The 18735-nt window shown below is 50.9% G+C and overlaps 1 protein-coding gene across 11 annotated transcripts in view; it reads left to right on the forward strand.

Moving 5' to 3' along the window:
- UXS1 (UDP-glucuronate decarboxylase 1) overlaps positions 1-18043 on the forward strand; it is a 96065-nt gene extending 78022 nt beyond the window's left edge. For all 11 annotated transcript variants that reach the window (XM_044773086.2, XM_044773080.2, XM_044773081.2 and 8 more), the window contains 5 exons: positions 6036-6079; positions 10164-10224; positions 12592-12649; positions 14626-14729; positions 17853-18043. In XM_044773086.2, coding sequence (XP_044629021.1) covers positions 6036-6079; positions 10164-10224; positions 12592-12649; positions 14626-14729; positions 17853-17984 — 399 coding nt within the window. In that variant the 3' untranslated portion in view covers positions 17985-18043. The remainder of the gene's footprint in view (positions 1-6035; positions 6080-10163; positions 10225-12591; positions 12650-14625; positions 14730-17852) is intronic.
- The last annotated feature ends 692 nt before the right edge of the window (positions 18044-18735 follow it).

Genomic DNA, 18735 nt, shown 5'->3' on the forward strand with positions numbered 1-18735 from the left:
AGTTTATGTGGCCCAACCATGGCAGCCACTGTTTGCACCCGAGCCTCCGCTCTTAATCGCTGGTCTCCGTGGTGTTCATCTCTTGGGTGTGTTAGCTACACCACTCCCAATTTAGAACAAAAGTTTAGCCGGTTGCAAAATGACGTGGCTCCCCCAGGGCAAGACATATTTTATAGGTGAGTTTTGCTTGACACATGACAGGGGAGTGGTGACTCCAAACGCCAGCCCGAGGTACCGGACGCCACCAGTCTGCTCTCCTGCCTCCAGGCTCACCAAGTGCTGGCTCCCTGCCTCGGTGCCTGCGGATGGGTGCAGGGGTCACACTCGGTCCTCTTCCCCGCACACCATATATCAGATCCACCGGCGTATCTGGTGGCCTTGCCCAAGTAGATCCAGACTCCAGCCCCTTCTCACTCCCTCTCCTGCTGCTCCGGTCCTTGCTGCCGCCCGCTCCCTGTCACTCCTAACCACTCTCATTCTCCCTGTTGGGCGCTCTCGACCCAGCAGCCAGAGGTAGCCTTTCAAGAGAAGTCAGAAGCTCCAAGGGCTTTTCATCTCTTGAGAGCATAACACGCGGTCCTCTCCTGCCTGCACACGTGGGCCTCACCCCTGCCTCCACAGGCTGAGTCGTGTGTTCCTGTCTGCCCCAGGGGCATTTTTCTTCCGGGCATCTCCCTGTTCAGTCATCAGCTCACTAGGGGAGCCTTCTGGACTGTTCCGTGTATGATGGCACCCACCTGTTACTCTCTCCTTCCTAACCTTTTTTGTCTTTGTTGAGCTCCTTACCAGCTGAAGTGTTAATTTTCCAGCCCCCAGTCCCACCTAGAGTGTAAGCTCTTAGAAGTTGGAACTTTGCTTTATTCAGGCGGTGTCCCCGGCTCCTGGTGACATGTGACAAATGCTGGTGGAATTAATGATTGGGTTTATGGTGGCTGCTTCCCTCTGTGATGAGCACAGGTGGCCCAGTGCCCTGTCCTGGAAGCTGGCAGTTTTATGTCACTGCGAGGCGGAGCTGACTCTCTGTCCCTGGTCCCCTCTGCCTGCTGTTTGGTTCTGAGCCTCTTGTGCCTGGGCCTCCCCCGGCTGCTCTGTGGAGAGCTCCTCGCCTTCAGGGACACTCGGGCCTTTTAGCCACTGCGCTTGGTCCCTCTGCTCACACCACAAGATCAGAGCTGCTTTGTTTGCAGAGTAAATGGCAAGAGCCTTCCGAGAAGCAACTTCTGGATTTATTGCCTCCTGGGCAGCAGCCAGGCCCCAAGTGTCCCCAGCCCAAGAGCAAGTCCCTAGCCCTCCCCAGAATGTGCCTATTATGGACAGACGGTCATAACTCATGTGTTGTCTTCATGCCGCACAAGCTTCTGTGCCAGCGACAGAAGGAGAAAGAAGGCTGGTGCCGTCCAGGACTGTAGTTGGTCCAGGCCCTCGGGTTTAGTCTTCTCCAGACGCCGCTGGGGGCAGGAGGCAGTGTCCTCGGGGAGGCCTTTCCGAATGCGTCTGTTTCCTCCTGTCACGCAGAGTTCTCCTTCCGTTCAGTGATTTGATGAAGTTGATAACTTTTCATCCCTTTCTGTCCAGTTGAGATAGCATGTCTTGCTTTTGTCGCATGGTTCTCTGGAGAATTCTTGGGGGAGGGGTCACACATCCTGATTCTCTCACTCCAGCCCGTCTTTGGGAACACTGGGTTTATTCGGGAAGGAGAATAAAGAGGTGTGTCCATCTTTTTCCCTTTCTGCTATATTTCCAAGTCATTTCTGAGACTAAAGACCTCCCTAGTGGTCGTTGGGAACAGCTCAGTATCTTGTCCTCCATTTTCCAAGCTGGGTTCATGAAATCACTTAGCTTCGGGCTGCTCTTCTCTGAAACCTTCTGTTATCTTATCCGTCGGCAATTTCATTCTTGGGGCACGTCTTAGCGTTCTGAGTCACTGCCCCATCCGATGCCTGTTAGGGTGGCTCAGGGACTGCCCTGCTCGGCTCTGTGAGTCGTGCGCAGGAGCTGTATTCGAAGCTGAATCACATACAAACTCAGGAAATACTGTTCCAGGTTAGAAAGTTGAGATGGTAGATGAGTATGGTTCAGCTGGAGCTGGCGTAGTAAGTTTATTTTGAAGAGACTTTAGCTCACAATTCACTTACAACACACGTGCACACACACGCATGCATACACGTGTTTGCAGCAGGGTCAAAATCCATTTTGCCACCTTACTGTGATTATCTCAGTTTGCAGATGAGAAAACTTTATTGAGATGAATTTTTCCAGGACAGCCAGGATGTGGCAGAACTGGGTTTGAATCTGGGTCTATATCATTGTAAAAGTTTTGCTGTTTTTCCAAAGGGCAATTTTGGAGAAACCATCCTTCTAAGACCAGGCCACAGTCAGTTTACTCACCCTCCGTACCCACACGAAGTGTGATAGGCAGTTCCTCACTTTGAGCCTGTGTTCGTGCATCTCAGGTGCGTGAGGCACAGCCTTGGACGTGATGTGGTGCTCCCCCATGGTGCTCCCTTCACTTTGCCCCTCACTGGTGCTCCCTGTGCTCCCAGCTGCCTGTCCACCCGCCGGCCTGCCTCTCCCTTTTGGTACTTCCGGAATCCCATGTGGCTTTGACCTGCACACCGCCCTCTGTTACCTAGACCTGAAGAGGGCCTGGAGCCCCCTTGTGTCTCTCCCATTCTGTGAAGTGAAACCAGAGCGGCTAGAAGTGCCCCTGTCTTCTCTCAGAGGAAAACAAGGTCTCTGGGGGGCCGTGCAGAGCACTTGCTGTCAGCACGGTCCCTGCGTTATTCATGTTCTGGCTTCTGTTACACACCTGCTTTGGGCCACCTCTGTAAACGGGGTATTGTCTCTGCCCTGTGTGCCCTGTCATGGGAGAGGGCTGTGCACGGGGGTTCCAGGTGCATTCCAGAGGTCAGGGAGGGGTACTGGGAGCAGGGCATAGCATTTTCTCACACACACACACACAGCCCCCTTTTTACTTTTTCACATTGAGCCACACAGAGTAAATATGACACACGTGAATTATAAGTCTTCATATTGCAAAATACTGTGTTGATGATATAGCGCGGCTGATTTAAACCAAAATATGGATGGGAGAGTATGATATACTATAGAAACTTACGTCCAACAGGACTTTAGAAGGATGCCAGGGGGAGGGGTCCAGGATGCCGCTCATGTTGCATCTTAGCTCACGCGCACACTGGAGCACATCTTCAAGGCTGCATCCACAGGAGCCAGGAGAGTTGTACCCTGGGGTGCCCAGGATCCAAGCATTCCTGCCGCAGCCAGGCACAATGGCCCTTCCAGTGCCTCCTCCCGTATTGAGGACTTGCCCCTGAGGCCGGGTTGCCACACTGATATCAAGTGAGACCTCAGTGGAAGGGGTGCTGCTGAGGGACTTTTGCCACTGGACCTTGGGGAGTAGGCTGAGCTCCCCCTGACGAATGTGGTGCCTGCAGTTGACCCCAGGCCACCAGAGCCCTATGGCGATGGAGTCAGGGAAGAAGTGTGCCTGAAGACAGCCTGGCCTCCTGGTCATGCCTGCCCCTCCCAGAGGGCACTTTCTCAAGGCGGCTGTGGGAAGGCACAGCAGATGCAGTTTATTTCAGTCTTTGGGAGCTGTTGTGGACTTCCCAGTCTGTCGCTCTGAACCTTCCTCTGGGATTAGGTGACGTTCCACCTGCTAAGCGTCTCCATCACAGTTCCCTGTTCCTGAAAAAGGGTTTGGCACGCTTCTTTAGGCTCCTCACCCTGGCGGCCCCTTCCAACCTGTGCCATCCCTGGCTTCGGCAGCCTGGGGGCCCTCAGCGTGTGCCCGCCCGCATGCCTGGGTGAGACGAGAAGCTGCCCCGTGTGTTCCTTTGTGCGTGCTGCTGCATCAGCTCCGAGGGCTGATCGGACTGAAGACCGAGCCTTCATCCAGGCTTGTTGCTGCTCTGCTCATGCAGTGGGCTCTTCACGAATGTGCCGGAACCCAACAGCAGACCCGCCATCACAGTGACCCTGAGTGAGTGCGGTGGGGCGATGCACAGAGAGCAGACAGAGGTGTGTCTGTGCCCTCCGCTGTGACCGGGCAAACCCGAGAAGGGTGGGTGGGTGCAGACGCACAAGGGTGTAGCTGCCCACACAGACCTACCCCTTATGGGGCGCTGTGACTCGGATTGACGAGTCTGGCCTAAATCTGGGCCTCACATGGCAGTGAGATTGGAGAATGGCCTGGGGCCAGCCTGCGAGTCATAGTGTACAGCTGAGACTGCAGGCAGCTCCGAAGCTGTCGATGCAGCCGGGGAGGAGAAAGAATCCTGGACTTGCAGGCAAGGCAGTGTCTACTCTGCTGGATGCAGGTCACTGTAGCGCTCGGAGCTTCCATGACCCCATCTTCAAAATAAACTTGTGGAAAAATATGCGTGTAGATATATATAAGTGTTACACCGACAGGACTAGGCTGGAGGGTGGATTTCCAGCATGACAAGCCGGCCATTCACTAATGGGTGGACCCTCTGTCCTACTTAACCAGGCCCATTGCTTTCTTTCTGACTCAGCCAGATATATCCTGGGGGTCAGCGAGGCCAGAGAATTGGGGTCAGACAGAACTGCCAGCGAAGCGCAAGTCAGAGGCCCACCCCATCTTTCCTCAGTTTTCATTCACTGACATGTGCTGCTGCCATTGTTACGTCTGCAGACAGAAATCTGCATGAATCGGTATTGCCCCAGCCTTTCCTCACGTGAGGCCTTCCAGCTAGGACAGACCCTCAGGTAGACGTGGTGCACCCATGACACTGGCGCATGTAAACACTTACCAAGACAACACTGCCCTTTCACCCTGCTTAACAAAAGCAGAGAAGGCACTGGGGATGGATGGGGCTGCCCCTTCCCCTCTCTCCTTCTCAGAGCCAGTGGACTGAGCCCTGGGAGGCTGATGGGGGAGTGGGGCCAGTGGAGCTGCTGTCTGCAGAGCGCTCGGCCTCCTGGCTCCTCTTTGTCTGGCGGCGCCAGCACTGTTATAATCCAGCTTGGAAATCAGGCTGTTCCAGAAGGCAGTCCCTCCTCCCAGCTGCCTTCTTTCCGCCACAAGCCAACAAGCAAAGCAAGCAAACAGTCCGTGGCTCTCTGTTCTCTGTGACTGTGGGGTTAGGGAGTCTCTTCGTTCCAGTTAAGTGGTATAAACTGCAGAAGTCACAGGTTGTTGTTGAGCACATGTTCATCCAGAACTGGCTGCAGGAGGCAAAGATGAGTCAGACTCCTGTCCCAGGGGGCGCCCACCGGGGGAAGCTGGTAGGAGCAGCGGAGTCTAGAAGATTAGGGGAGGGCCAGCGAGCACAAAGGGCAGAGCAGGCCATTCTGTTCTTGGAATGAGCCAGAGGAAGCATCACAAGGAGGCAGCATCAGAGCTGGTCCCTGAGAGACGAGCAGTAGTAATCGCCAGGTGGGAAGTAGACGAGAGGCTTGGTAGCGGGTGAAGGTGTGCCAGCATGGACGGTGAGATGTGGAAACGGACAGGGGACACGTGTGCAGGGGACACACGTGCAAGTGCAGGCCCCGCCTGCTAACTCTGTCTCCTGTCCCGAGTCTCCCGCTGCTTCTCAGCCTCGGTCGCACGTTAGCATCACCCCGGGAACTGGCTGTCAAAATACCGAGCTGTCCGCCTGCCTCATCCGCACAGAGTCTATGGACTGGCCTGGCGGGGAGCCAGGGTGGGGGACCCCGTTAGATGTGCTGATTACTGTTTGCGTGTGGGTCTATCACCTTGCTGGACTCGGAGATGTCCGTCCCCAGAACCTGACACATCATAAGACTCTCATAGAAGCGGAGTCTTTCCGATACTGTCTTGAGGACAGACTTAGACACATCCGAGTGCACGCGTCAAGTGTTCCGCGCCCTCCCACAGTCGGGACTCTACTTTGAAGTGTGAAGCGTGGGTGGGAGCGTGCCTGCCTGCAGCATCAGTTTGGGGTCGGTCTGTGCCCCTGGCGTTTTCGGGAACCCCGCTGTCTGGGGTGTGGTTTTCCCAGGAGGCCTAACTGTCGGTTTCCTCCCAGGTGTACGGATCCGGGTCGCAGACAAGGGCCTTCCAGTATGTCAGGTAAGACGCCGGCCCTGCACGAGCGGCGGCCCAGCAGGCGCCGTGCAGACCCAACAGTCGTGTCTGTCTTACACGTTAACTGTTTTCACAACTCTAACAGCGTGTCTTGGTTAAAAGTTCATTTTAAGGGGCTGGCCTGGTGGCGCAGCCCTTAAGTGTGCACGTTCTGCTTCAGCTGCCCAGGGTTCGCCGGTTCAGATCCTGCGTGCAGACATGGCACCGCTTGGCCAGCCATGCTGTGGTAGGCGTCCCACATATAAAGTAGAATAGGATGGGCACGGATGTTAGCTCAGGGCCAGTCTTCCTCAGCAAAAAAGAGGAGGATTAGTGGCAGATGTTAGCTCAGGCCTAATCTTCCCAAAAAAGTTCATTTTAATTTTCAGATGGGAAAGCTCCTGCCATTCTCTTTTTAAAAGTTGGAATGTCATGTGGCCATCCATGACTCAGGACTCAAGTGCTGCTCCTTTACTGCCACCTAGTGGTGCACAGGTGCAGTGCCCGGCGCTGAGGGCCGTCGCCTCAGTTCGGGCCGGGTAAGGTTTGGCCTTAGTCGCCCAGCAAACCTGCGGATTCCAAAGTCTGACCCATTTGTGACTGGATGAGGTTGTCCTCAGAGAGAGAAAAATGAGTGTCCCAATATTCAATTTTGTGCTGAAACTAAAGGCAGATAAGAATGTGTTTAAGAACTTTGTTGAGTAGTCTCACATGGTAATTTTTATTGTTTTCTTGGTAATCTTCATAAATCTAATTTTTCTTGATCAGTTCAGTTGATGACAAATTTTAAAATGGAGTTTGTGTTCTGAGAGAAGAGTTACCATATAGGCAGTTACGTATACCAGAATATTTTCTCACAGGACACTGTTACTGTGAATTCTGTGTAAGTTTCTGGTATCCTACATCACTGTAGAATCCAGCCTGTATTTTGGCACAATATATTTTCATTTTTCCATACAAATACCCTGTAATGTCAGGCAGTTGGAAAATGCTATTCCTGGTGTCTTGAGCTTGTCCCGGGGGTGCTGTAGGGGCCACGTAGTGGCAATGGGGTGAGGGTCTGGGCAGCCCCCACCTCAGCTGGAGCAGTCACAGAGACCATCTGATTATGTGAGGGTCCCAGGTGGACATTGCTTTGAGAAATGGAACTGCTAGGAAAAAGAAAGCAAAACAACCGCTGTAGATTTTTCCTGGAAGTGTTTGTGAATTTCCACATTTAGTCCAAAAGAAAGCCGTGAATAAACACTTATAGTGGTCAGTGTTTTTTTCTCTCCACCCATTAGCATCTTGCCAAGGAGGGCAGAAAGCCTGGGAGTATAAAATGACTGGCCCACTTTGTTCCCCAAACACCCTAAGAAGGGACTTAACCAGGAAGTGGCAGCTACCCCCTTCAGGATCGTTTTCATGTCAGAGCACTTGACCCAGGCACCACGTGCTCCGAGGAAACTGCGGTGGCACCTTTCTCTATCGGGCTGTGTTGATTGCCATCTTTTCAGAATACTGTGTCCCCCCCCCCACCCTCCCCCTTCCCTGACGCCGTGCCCCTTCTGGAGGGAGTCTTGCGGTCTTCAGTTACACTCAGTTTCCTTCAGCCGCATCAGTGTTCCCTGAACTTCTCCAGCTGTAACACCGCAGGAAAGAGTAGTGAGCCAGTGAAGGGAAATCAGAGCCCATTCTGCTTACTGTTCCCGTTATTTCAAAGGTAGCAGATACAAAGTTCATTTTAAAATAGCCTCAGATACTTCTTTTTGCTAGTGATTAAAATATTTTAAGAATTCAGTGGTGCATGTGCCACATTCCATCCCAGTTCAGGACAAACACACCCCTCGAGTGCGGCCTGCCCAGGTGTGGCTCACACGCACGTTCATCGTCCCAGATGCCAGCAACACCTGGGAAAGAGCACTCATGTCGTGTCGCCAGGAACACTGGGACATTTCAGAAGCGTTGGGACATCCCTTTCAGAAGGCCTTTCTTTGTCACAGTCATCATTGCCTCCCCAGCTCTGGCCATGTTCTCTCGGGTCATGGGGCCTGAGATGGTGAGGCTCTGTGACTTTACAGACTCAGCCACAGGGTTCCCCTCATGCACTTTGACGTGTTCAAGACTCAGCTCTGGTAGTTAACTACCAAAGCTTCCTGTTTTTAATAAGCTATTTTTTAGAAACTGATAATCTTTTACTTCATGGTTAAAAATGCGTGGTGTCTAGGAACGGCCCTGTGGCATAGTGGTTAAGTTTGATGTGCTCCACCTCAGTGGCCCTGGTTTGTAGGTTCGGCTCCCAGGTGTGGACCTACTCCACTCATCAAGCCATGCTGTGGCAGCATCCCACATACAAAGTAGAGGGAGATTGGCACAGATGTTAGCTCAGGGACAGTCTTCCTTGAGCAAAAAACAAAAAAAGAGGAGGATTAGCAACAGATATTAGCTCAGGGTAAATCTTCCTCACCAAAAAAAAAAAAAAAACACAGCACAATGTCTGACTCCATAGTTACTCTTCCAAATTAACTGTTACAAAATCCATGATTGCCTTGAGGCAGCATTTCCTGGTTTCTGAGGTCTAGGTGATCATGCGCATCAACATCTTGGCATGACCGTGTTTGGTATTTTCATGGTCAGGGTACGTCCTCATCCACATAACAAAGGCATGCTATATTATTTTAAAAAGTCACTTTGTCAAAATGACACTTTTAAAGAGCTACAGGTTAAATGAGTGTGATCTATGCCATTTTGACCTTAAAAGTTGCGGATTTATTACATAAAAGGTACACAGCCCACCCCCGTCGCGTCCCCCAATGAGGATGATTGCGTAAGAGTCAGTCGTCCTCGAGCTTGATATGGACCCCTTCGCATTTCAATATTACAAATGGCTGTGGATGCCCCTGAGTGGCAGCTTTTAATGTCTTCCCCTGACTATGAAGAGACGTGTGCCATGAGAGAACATGTTGCGATGTAGTAATTACTGCCATAGTGATGAAGTGACTTTTTGCCAGTTTCCAGAAAAGAGAAATCATCTGATGTCCTCAGATATTTGCGTCTGTGCTTGATCTGTGAAACTAGAACGACTTTAGGCACGTTCATATAAAATACCCATTTGTCATAAACAAAAACCCAGAAAACAGTTGGTTTACTAAATATCCCACCAAAAAAAACCTTTATTTCAACCAAAAGGAAAGCAAAAGCTGAGGTTTTCTTTTGGAAGTTCACTCTAGTGCCCTGCTCCTTGCTGGTAATGCTGGAGGAGGAGGGAGAGGCTTCAAAATGGACTTCACTGGATTGCCAGAGCAGGATTTCAAGTCTTCTCAGAAATACAGCTGGTGAAAATAGACTGAGAGGGGCTTGTGGAGAGCAGTGAGGTGTCATTTTTACGAAGTAACTTTTTTTTAACAGAGCCACACTTTAAAGCTTCTGAAAATAAGAACCAAACCTTGGTAAGCGAAAATTTGCTTACTTATCTTCACCTTCATGGCCCTGCCAATCACGATCCATTTGCCGCATCCAGACACCCCTGACGTTTCATACGAGCTGTTTCCTTGGGGGGTGGTGAACTGAAGGGCAAGGGAGTAGGGAGCGGCGTTCCAGTTTATTTCCGCACTTGGTATTGTTTGGCTGTATCTGTGATTTGCCAGTATGGGAGTTACATACTGGAGTCCTTTCATTTCGGTGGATCTTACTTTTTAAAAAATCATCTGCTTTTGTACGGGCCAACTACGTGGGTTCACGTTAACCATGGACTTTCATCAGAAAGTTGTGTAAACGCCATCTTTTTTGGGTGTGTGCCTATTTTAACTTATTTTTATTTTTTAATTGTTAAAGGATTTCAGAAATATACAAAGTTGAGAACTCAAGCCCATTGCTCAGTTTCTATCCTGTTTAACCATTCTACCCCATCCACTGAAAGCAAATCCCAGATATCATATCATTTCATCCATTAATACTTGAGCATTCTCAGCTCCCTCTTCTGTGCAGGATTTTATTTTGACGTTCAGTTTTCCATTGGGTTTGGCTTTCCTCTGGGAGGGGGCGTGTCCGACACTCGGCACCAGCGTGCCTCAGCAGGCGGCGCCTGACCTGGCCTTCCCTTCTTTTCTAGTGACCTCGTGAATGGCCTTGTGGCTCTCATGAACAGCAACGTCAGCAGCCCGGTCAACCTGGTGAGTCCAGCCTCCCCTTCCGTGTCTCCAGGACAGCCCAGTTTCATTCTTCCATGAACCCGTGAGAAGCACCAGGCTTGGCTTTACTTGCCATCAGCACACTGAGGACTTGCTTGAGTGTTGCCTGTTGAATGTGGACGCTAGAGGAAAACACAAAGCACAGTAAAGTAAGAGTTATAAAGAAGTACAGCATCCGCACGACGGGGATGCGGGCTGTAAGCAGCACTAAACTAGCTTCGTCCACCTGAAGGGCCCGCGTAGAAATCTGTACATCCTCTTGGTGGTATACAGGGGCATTTTGTGTGCCTTCCTTTCTCCATCATTCGGTGTGCAGATAGTCTGTCTAAGACTTGGTAGAATGAGTTTTCAGAAGATGGAGGTTGTCCAGAAAGTCTTCCGGGCACTCTGTGGTTCAGCCGTGCAGACCACCTTTGTTGCTTCCTCCCCCACCGCTTTCAGAGTCTCTCTGTTGCCGGGACTATAAGGCTGGTTTGCCCGGTCTCCCTCCCAGCCTTAAACACTGGCAGTGCTGGTGAACTTGCTTCCCCCCAAAGCAGTTCATTCTGTCTTTGGCCAGTTCTGGCTGACGGGAAGTTTTTCCTTAGGTCAAGGACTAGAATCTCATTCTCTGTGCGCCTGCCCACTGGCCTTACTTCTCCACCTGGGGGACCATGTACAGCTAGTCAGATGCCTCTGCATTGTGACCGCTTTCCAGGGATTTAAGGGCACGGTCATACCCCGGAGTCTTCTCCTCTCCAGCTCTTTCAGCCAGAGCCATGGCATGCTGGAGTCCTCTTCCCTTTCCGTCACTGTCTTCTGAATGGCTTCACTCCATCTTGTTTAAATGGGAAGTGTCCAGTGTAGACTGTCCAGCATTCAAGATGTTCTGCTTCTGTTGATGGCAACTGACACGAGAGCCCCTTAGCTCATTAGGGAGCCACCTAACACTGCCTCACCTGGACAGTGCCGTGGGCTCTATTTCAGGGGCTTCTCCCAGATCCCCTCTCCTACTTCCTATAATGTTTGGGACTCTCAAACAGGTGTGGCCATGTCTGCTTATTTCTTGGAAACCATATCACTCAAAAACCTGTCTTGTACTTTTTTCTGTAACCAGCAATCTTGAGCATGTTCCATCGCGTTCCTTGTCCACTGAGTTGGGAGGGAGCCCTTCCCAAACAGGGAAGAGTGGCCCCTGGAGCGGCCGATCCCTGTGGGGCCGTTGGTTGGCTCAGGGATACAAGTGGCTGCAAGCACCCAGCCGGTGCTAGCTTCGTGAGCTGCTGAAGGAACATGTGGTTAAAAGCAGAATAGATGTGTCTTGTGAGCATTTGCTGACCTGACGCTGTAAAGGCCCTGCCAGCTGCTCCCTGTGTTTTCCCTACGTGCCCTTTAAAATGAGCACGTTGTCCAGGATCTCCTTGAGTATCCACGCTCGCTCTTTAGATACCATGTTGCTTCCTTCCTCCTGCTGGGGGCCTTTGCACTGGGACATTTGGAGATGCCCATCTCTTGTAGAAACCTGTCTTTTCTAAAGTCTGAAGAGTGTGTCTGCCAGTAGCCCTGATAAAAACTGGGCCACCTTCTCCCAGATTCCCACCACTCCACATTGCTAGCTGTACCTTTTTTTGTGCCCATATTGAGGGCCAGGGTCCCTGCCTGCCTCTCTTACCTTCTAGCTTCAGAGCAGACTAGGAAATTGGGGATGAAGTGTCTTTAAGATATGAAATTGCCAAACTTGCTGGTGGTCTCTTAGGATCGGGAGTAGGGTGGCAAGTAGGAGTAGCAGGATTGGGAAGGGACGGGGCAGTGGCTGCTGCGGTGTGTGGTGGGAGGGAAAAAAGGAGAAAATGGTTTCTCTTAAAGCCCCCCAAAAGCTGAGTATGCTTTGTCAGCCACATTGAGTCTTTCCCTCCGTGAGTCATTTCATTCCTGTTAGGGCTTTCGTGTGTGAGTTTGCAAGTCCCTAATTACTTAAGTTGTTGACATAGTACACCGAGAAGGAACTACGTTGTCTTAGGAGAGCTAATTTTGCACAACAAACTTATACAAAGTGACACTGCACTTGCAGTGACGTTAGATACAACAGTTGTCTGTCCTGGTGACTCGGCCAGCGCATGCGCCCACGTTAGATACTCTCAGCTGGGCTAGAGGGTGTCCTTGTGAACCGTGAGTCCAGAGGACAGAGGTGAAGACAGGTAAGTGTAGCGCTTGGCCAAGTTGAGGAGTCGGCATCTTGAGACATGAGACAAGAGGCAGGAGCCTGGAGATTCCTGAGGTGCCCAGAACGTCCTTGAAGACTGCGTGTGGTTTGGGGGGAGGGGCCGCTGCCTCAATTACACTCATAACCAGAAACCGTTTCTTCCTCAGGGGAACCCAGAAGAGCACACCATCCTAGAATTTGCTCAGTTAATTAAAACCCTTGTTGGTAAGTAGGACAAACACCTTCCTGAAGGAAAACCGGCTGCACTTACCCTATCAGTTAATCACACCTTGACTAGGAAATGGGTAATGAATGCAGGGTAATTGAATCAGGTAGATAAAAAGCAGAACTTTATCAGGAACACTTAATTGTTTTCTGATTCTTAATTAAGTAGTGGAAAGATACAGACGAAGGGGATAGGGAAGGAGGCCGGTGTTGTTCACAGTTGGAATTGCAGGTCTGTGGAGTGGGAAGAAGATTGTTCCCAGTGCTCGGGACGGGCTTGCGTTGGGTCCTTCTGCACACTGGCCGTTGTTTGGTTTCCAGAGCTGGCAGTGAGGAGCATGGAGTTGCAGGGAGCAGGGAGAGTGACACCAGCTTGTGCGTTTCTGATGGAACCTGTTGGCGAGTTTTATGTTCTGTTTACAGTTCTGGCCAACCTGGCCGTGAAACGTTGTGGGCAGTGTAGACACGGGGAGTAGCCCCTGTCAAGGGTCTGCTCTTAAGCCACAGGAAGTTTGTGTACTTCCAGCCAGCCCTTGGGTTGCAGACGTATTGGGTGAGCCCTCTGTCACATCATCAGGCTTATGGAGCTCTGGGGAGTCTGGCGCTTGGGGGTGTCTGTTTTATGGGATTGATTGAGAAATTTGAGTGAAGACACAACTTGGATGGAGTGTGGTTGGCTGGACTAAGGGTGAATGTCATACAGGATGTTCTGGACTGGCTCTCCAGACCCTACTCTTGGCTGGATTGATTCTTCAGGCTTGTCCTTCCTGGAGTTGAGCTGTCGTCCACCAGCATTGTTCTCATCAAGTCTGGACAGTTGGACAGGAGAGGGGATGCTCTTCTGGAGACGGAAACAGAAGCATCTCGTGGCTCCAGCAGCCTCCATTCAGATCCATTCCCCAGCTTTTCTGTTCTGAATCTGTCTGTCCCTACCCAAGTAAGGAAGGAGCATGCTCAGATAACAGCTAATGTGGCACCTGGGCCATCAAAAACCTCGCTGCCCAGAGTGGGGCCCACAGGACAGCATCCTCAGCATCATCCAGGCACGCGTTAGAAATGCAAAATTGCACAGCCTGCTCGCGTCTCCTGGACCAGAGTCTGCATTTTGACAAGATCCTAGGTGATTGTGTGTGCACATTGATGTTTGAGAAGCATTAGTCTAAAACCTGAGTGGGCCGCGGTATAACCACGTGTTTCTGTGAGTGGCTGTGCAGACACCACCCCCACACCACCGTGGCTGGAAGCAACCACCGTTTCATCTGCTCGAGATTCTTCCATCAGGGCTGGCCTCCCCTTGGAGTTTCTTCTGCACGTCTGGCTGATGGTCACTGTTGTGGCTACATTCTACTGGTCAGCAGGCTCTGGACGCAGCTAGGATGCTGGACAAGTCAGGCTTCTCTGTCCTTCTGCACATGGTCTCTCCAGGATGACTGGCCATTTTAGGTGTTGGCTCAGGACTCGATGCTGCAGGCGCATATAAGTGGCCAGGTTTATGTAAGGCGTCAGCCCCTTACTGGCCTGTGGTCATTCCCCCTACTCTACTAGTTAAACAAGTTGAAGCTTGCTGATTACTCCAAGGCGTGAACACCCCAGGTGTGGCTCACTGGGGACATCAGTGTCACAGACCACCACACACCATGTTTGCTGTATTTACTTACTTTGGAGTCGTCTTGGTGGGCATGCCTGCTGTGTCAGCTGGTGGCGGGTGGTCTGCCTTGGAGCCGGCAGTGTGAGGCACACCCTCCTGTTTCGTTCGGGGTAGCTCAGGCTGTAGAGGCAGAGGAGCCGCTCCTCCCCGAGCTCTGGAGAGGCCAGAAGGACAGTCCCTCCCACGGCAAGGCGACTCTGTGAGGGGGTGTTGTGCAGCCTGCACCCTTATCTGCCCAGACGGGATTTTATTGTGACATGTACAGTAGAAGTCAGAGGTCTACTGGTTTGTGATTCTGTCTTACCTTTTTCTTTTTTTAACAACTCAGGTAGTGGAAGTGAAATTCAGTTTCTCTCCGAAGCTCAGGATGATCCACAGAAAAGAAAACCAGACATCAAAAAGGCGAAGCTGATGCTGGGCTGGGAGCCTGTGGTAAGTGTCGGGGAGTGACGTGGCCTCACGGAAAAAGGTCTCCACAGGCCACGTCCGTGTCCTCGTGGGCACCAGCTATTGCTGGGTAGCCCCCAGTGGAGCGAGGTGGGCTCAGGCATCTGGGCAGACTGGAGGGGAGGGTTTTTTCCAGGTCATCACGTAGCTTCTTGTGTCATGTGTCTCATTCTCTGTTATGGGGCAAGTGGCTTGGCCTGCTGGGGGCTCTGCCTTCATAAACTCACGTGGAAGCAGCATTGAGGGGGATGGCCCCGTGTGCTCTGGGCCTGTGTGGACCTGCCTGTCTCTGCTCAGTCAAGCCCGTCTTGGCGCGTGCAGGGTTGGGCGAGGCTGCCGTGTGAACTGGGGTGAGCTAGTCCACCGGCTCTGGTGCAGGCAGGACACCAGGTTGGAGAGACAGAGGCTGCAGGCGAGGAAACAAGGGGGTCTCCATGCCTTTCCTTTGCTCGCAGACTGTCAGGCCCTTGCTGTGACTGCAAGAATGTTCTCCTCCCCTGCCCTAGAGTGCTTGTCCTCTCAGGCCCTGTGTCCCCCAAGCTGCCCAGGTTCCAGGGCCGCCTGTGGCTGGGGCTGTGCGTGGCTGCTGCCTTCTGTCCTTCAGGCCTCAGTTCAGAGGCCATCTGTTTAGAGAGGCCTTCCTAGGCAGCCACACCTGTGGGCACAAGTTCACCCCATTTACCTTCTGTAGCGCCTCCGCCTTCCCTCTTTGCTCCTCCGCTCCCCCGGGGCCCTGCCAGAATGTGCCCTCCCTGAGGGCAGCGGCATGTTGGGCTTGTGTGCGGTGCCCCTGCGGCTGCCGCAGAGACTGGCGCACTGTCGGCGCTCGATAGACGTAGGGCCGTCCCAGGTGTGCCTCCGTGGGCTGTGGCTGCCTCCCTGTCGGGTCACAGGCACAGAGAGGCAGGGCGCAGCCACAATCTGTTCACCTTTTAAAAATGTATGTAGTACTGAGTGTAGGGAGGAAAAGTAATGTTCCCTCTACCCTTCCGAGTTCTTAGCTGAGAACCCTGTGTGACAAAAAACAGATCAAGAGAAGAGTGAACAGAAAGTTATTAACATGTACCTCTTGTATACATGGGAATTTCCCAAGGGAAAATAAGTACCTCAAAGGGGTGGCTTAGAACTCAGGCGCAAATACCATCTGCTCAGGGAAAGGGGGCACGTGGGCCTCTGAGAGAGGAGGAGGTGATATTGGGAAAGGTGAATGGGCCCTTAGAAGAAAAGATGGAGCTGTGATGGTTTGTGACAGGCTTTATGTGGCGTCAACTAGTCTCCTCTGTGGTGACAGTCGTGCCCCTGGTTGATGGCACTTCTGGGAGGGGAGAGATGATGGCTGATTCCTTTCGGAGGATCTGTCTTTGGGTAGATGAGAGCAGTTTAGGGTCAGCCTCTCCCTGTGTAGGCTGTTTGTCAAGTGCCTGCAACTCAGGATAATCAGTAAACAAACGCGGCCTATGGTGGTGGCGTGCCGGACTGCTCCCTTCCGAGAGCTGAGTCAGTGGAAACCGAGAATGGCGATGCTTAGAGGATGAGGGTTCCAGTCTAAAGATAAAAGGCTTCTTCTTTGCTGTGACCTGCAGGTCGAAGCTAGCTGCTGAGGGCCACAGAAAGTTGTTGAATGAAATAGAAACACGATCATTAGGTGACGAAATCTACTTTTGTCATCATCCCAGCTGCACAGAACAGGTTGCAGCAAGCAGAGGCCTTCATGTTTAGAAGGCACGTGCCATGGTCTCGTTGTAAATAGAACCTATGGTTTAAGTGAAGCATTTTGAACAAAGTTAAATACGTGTTCACCACGTAATAACTCCTGCTTCTACATTAGGTGAGGTGTGTCTACAGTGGGCATTAATATTTGTCTGCAGTTTAAATGTATAATATTCAGGGCCAGCCCCATGGCTGAGTGGTTGGGTTCACACACTCCACTTCCGTGGCCTGGGGTTTGCCAGTTCGGATCCTGGGTGTGGACCTACTACCGCTCATCAAGCTGTGTTGTGGTGGTGTCCCACATAGAGGAACTCAGAATGACTTACAACCAGGATATACAACTATGTGCTGGGGCTTTGAGGAGGGAGAACAAAGAGAAAGATTGGCAACAGATGTTTATCCCAGGGCCAATCTTCCTCACCAGAAAGCAAAAAAGAAAAAAAAACAAAGGTGAGCATTTGGCACAGGTGTGTGCCTAATTATGGTTTTAAAAAGAAAAGTGGAATATTCTAACATTTTTAGAATATGAGGCATCTACCACTAGTTTATCTTTCTGCTAGTAGTTTTAATTCCTAAGAAGTTTTTGAGGGATTTTGTCCAAAGAAGCTTTTATTTACATCTTCATTTTCCTGCGTGTGTGTTTTTAACAGCTTTGTTGAGGTACAGTTGGCATCCAGCAAACTGCCTCTGGGTAAAATGTACCATTTGATAAGCTTTGATCTGTTTTTACACCTGTGAAGTAGTGGCCCCAGTCAAGACACTAGGCACAGCCATCTCTCCTGGGGTCTCAGGGGTCTCAGGGCCCTTGGCCGTTCCTCCTCCACGCTCCTCCTCTTCTCACGGGCAGCTGGTTTGATCTGTTTCCTGTTTGCCGCAGGGCAGCTCCAAATTGAGATTGCTTCTGTGGTGTATGGATCCCTCTCAGACTCAGCCTCTTGGGTCACTGTGGGTGAGAGTGCAAAGGGCAGATGTCTCACGGGTGAGTGAAGCCTCTAGATCAGACACGGGTGCCTCCCAAATCACCTTCCCCCCACGGTGGACTTCTTCTGAGAGGAAGGGTCATGTGTGCGTTGTTTCTAAAGTGGTCTTAGCAGCTGATTCAGACTGGAGCAGACACCAAACCTGGAGCCAGAGGTGGTTTGGGGTCTTGGGGAGTTAGAGCTCATTTTATGTCAGTTAGGGGTGAAATTTGTCAAATTGCACAGCGCGTTTTGAAGGCAGCTTTGGAAGGACCTCTGGCTCCAGGTTGACAGAGTTGCCATAGTGACCCGCATGCGGGGCTGTGAGGCCCTCCAGAGAGCCCTGACCACAGGTCCGCACTTCCTTCCCACGCAGCCTGGGACAGTCTGCTGTTTCTCAGCAGTGGCCCCGTCTCTCATTCTCACCCTCTTCCAACAGGTCCCGCTGGAAGAAGGTCTAAACAAAGCAATTCACTACTTCCGGAAAGAACTCGAGTACCAGGCGAACAATCAGTACATCCCCAAACCAAAGCCCGCGAGAATAAAGAAAGGACGGACGCGCCATAACTGAGACCTCACCTCCTGTTCACACTTGATGGGATGTATTTTTTTTTTCTTTCTTCTTTTTTTTTAAAGAAAGACTTAAACAGGTGTCATGAAGAACAAACTGGAATTTCATTCTGAAGCTTGCTTTAAAGAAATGGATGTGCCTAAAAACTCCCCTCAAAAAACTGCAGATTTTGCCTTGCACTTTTTAAATCTGTCTTTTTATGTAAAATAGCATAGATGCATCTCTGCATATTTTCGAGTTTTTTATCTTGCTGTGAGAGCATACGTCGTGACTGTCATTGACAGTTTTATTTACTGGTTTCTTTGTGAAGCTGAAAAGGAACATTAAATGGGGTGAAAAATGCCGATTTTATTTATAAAAGTGGGTACTTATAAAGGAGACGTTATACTATGCATAAAGGAAAACAGCAAAACAGAACCCAGCAGGATTGTCAGGTGGGTGGGGTGCCGGCATTTATCCTTTGGGCGGATAAAAGAATTCTGTTTGAGAGCTTTATGTTTCTTTTAATTCAGAATTTTTCCAAGGTCTAGTTTTTAGTTGCAAACTTGACTTTGAAGTATTTCTGTTGGTTATCATGATCAAGGATATTTGAAATCACTACTGTGTTGTGCTGCGTGTTCCGGGTTGGGAGGGAGACAAAGTTAACGTATTCTTGGTTAACAGTGGTTAAATATGCTATTTTAATAAAATATTGAAACTCACTTTCAGTGTTAAATGTTGGCTTTCTGCTTTGCATGGTTTGTTGTTCAAT

The sequence above is a fragment of the Equus asinus genome, chromosome 6, assembly GCF_041296235.1.
Source record: "Equus asinus isolate D_3611 breed Donkey chromosome 6, EquAss-T2T_v2, whole genome shotgun sequence".
NCBI classification, from domain to species: Eukaryota; Metazoa; Chordata; class Mammalia; order Perissodactyla; family Equidae; genus Equus; species Equus asinus.